Consider the following 1,829-nt stretch of genomic DNA (forward strand, 5'->3'; position numbering starts at 1 on the left):
CCTACTAATGCAACCTACTAATGCAACCTACTATGAATTCGGAAATCAGCAAATTTTCACAAAAGTAACTTAAAATTAAATGTTACTAATTGGTACTTTGGTTATTTCAGAATTAAAGTAGAAAATTAGTCACTATAAGAAATTAGGTTGCAAGCACGTTTTACGGTCATTCAAAGTCCGAAAGTAATCTGATCTATGGATGTTGAGAACTATCCTGTCGCTAAGGTGTGCTAATTTAATACTTAGATTTAAATGGTAGGTAGGACGGGTGTGGCGTTAAATGTTCTGGGTTTTGCAGTTTGACAAGAAAATAAGTTTCAAAATAGGATTGTCATGCAAGAGAACTAGAACATAATTAGATAAACAAGCCCAAAAGGAGGAAAAACCTGATACCTGTGGCGGATACAGTCAATCAGAATCATGTACTCGTGGGATGGGGCGACAGTCAGGGCGCGGTGAGTCGGCTCGTCGGATGGCGTGAATCTGGTCGAGTTACAGCAACTTGGGGGCCTGCTGAACCTGTCAACTATGGGGTGTACTGTGTGGTGTGGCTAGCGGGCCTGTAAATGAGGGAGGCTTGTGAGTTGATCCTTGAAGCAGTGGCGGGCCCTGCAGTCAGTTGGCCGCAGGTGATACGGTGGATCTCGGCGGCGGCAGGAAGCGGCACGGGCGGAGGCGGCAAGGCCGGAGGAGGCGGAGCGACACGGGCGGAGGAGCTCTCGGCGGCGAAGGCGGAGCGGCACGGACGGCATGGGCGCAGGGACGGCGCGGGCTCGGTTGACGGAGGAGAAGGCGTCGGCGGCAGAGACGGCACGGCAGAGGCGGCGGCAATGGCGTCGGCGGCGGAAACCTTTAGGGTTTCCCTTCAACAGAAACAAAGGTTAGTTTTTTTTTTTGGAACACGTGCAAGTCACGTGATCCGAAGGGATTTTTTTTTTTTGAACCTTAACGGGTTCGGGTTACCGGATTCGGGTTTGGAATGAGACCCGCTCCGATAACTGTGAAATTCAGCTCGTGCAGATCACGTGCCAATTTTTTTTTTTTTTTAAACCTATTGGATGTGGACCCGGGCTATCGGATTTTGGGGTAACGGGTTTAGAACTTACCCGTTACCACTCGTCTTCAACCTCCCGACCGAAACGGGAGGATGACCCGGGCTGCTCGGCGGCCGTTGCGGAGCGACCGAGGGGACCGGCGGCGCAGCCAATAGCCACGGGGCTCTGATCGGCGGCGGCTGCAGACGGGAAGGAAGACACAGCGACGATTGCGGCCGGAACGGAGGGCGGACCGGCGGCTGCAGGCGGGGCGGCCGACGTAGTGGCGACTGCGGTTTCGAGGGACAAAGCTGCAAGGAGGGCGGTGACGCTCTTCTTCTTTCCGGCGGCGGGAACCACTCGTGGCCCTTCGACACACTCCGGCGTCCGTGGTCGAGGTACGGCGTAGTACTCATGCGGCCACAGAAACCTGGGAATCCGGCGACGCTCAGCCATACACCGGCTAACGGTGGTTGCCGGTGGTGGGGACAGCGGCGTTGCAGGAAGGGGTCCGGCGGAGCTGTTGGAAATAAGTGGTTGCGGCAGGGAGGGGCACGGTGGAACTGCTCGGCCACGGGGAAGATTTCCCTTTTTTTTTTAACACTGACAGAGAGAAAGAAGAGGAAACCGAGAGAAGCCCGGTGACCCAGGGGTTGTTCCCTTCTGTCCCTCCTTGTGAGACCCGAGAGAGCGAGAGATCTTTTGTTTTTGTTTTTTTTTTTTTTTTTTTTTTGCTCTCGGTTTGGATGAAATGGCCAGGAGATGGAAGTGCTACACTGCTGTCACCTGACGGCA

At 53.8% G+C, this 1,829-nt stretch overlaps 1 protein-coding gene across 1 annotated transcript; it reads right to left on the reverse strand.

Annotated features, from left to right (window-relative positions):
* Nucleotides 1-526: 526 nt before the first annotated feature.
* LOC103700199 (angiomotin-like) lies at nucleotides 527-1,490 on the reverse strand. The gene is made up of 2 exons (XM_008782161.2): nucleotides 1,114-1,490; nucleotides 527-863 (listed from the first exon to the last, which is right to left on the reverse strand). The coding sequence occupies exons 1-2, from the start codon at nucleotides 1,488-1,490 to the stop codon at nucleotides 527-529; spliced, it is 714 nt and encodes a 237-aa protein (XP_008780383.2).
* Nucleotides 1,491-1,829: the final 339 nt, after the last annotated feature.

This window comes from Phoenix dactylifera, unplaced genomic scaffold (genome assembly GCF_009389715.1).
Source record: "Phoenix dactylifera cultivar Barhee BC4 unplaced genomic scaffold, palm_55x_up_171113_PBpolish2nd_filt_p 000601F, whole genome shotgun sequence".
NCBI lineage: Eukaryota > Viridiplantae > Streptophyta > Magnoliopsida > Arecales > Arecaceae > Phoenix > Phoenix dactylifera.

Bases quoted from the DNA above. Each gene is read 5' to 3' on its own strand.
- LOC103700199 (XM_008782161.2), bottom strand. From the start codon at position 1,490: ATGGCTGAGCGTCGCCGGATTCCCAGGTTTCTGTGGCCGCATGAGTAC. The intron at 864-1,113 runs GTAACGGGTAAG...TTTCTGTTGAAG, and splicing joins CGGGAGGTTGAAGACGAGTG to GGAAACCCTAAAGGTTTCCG.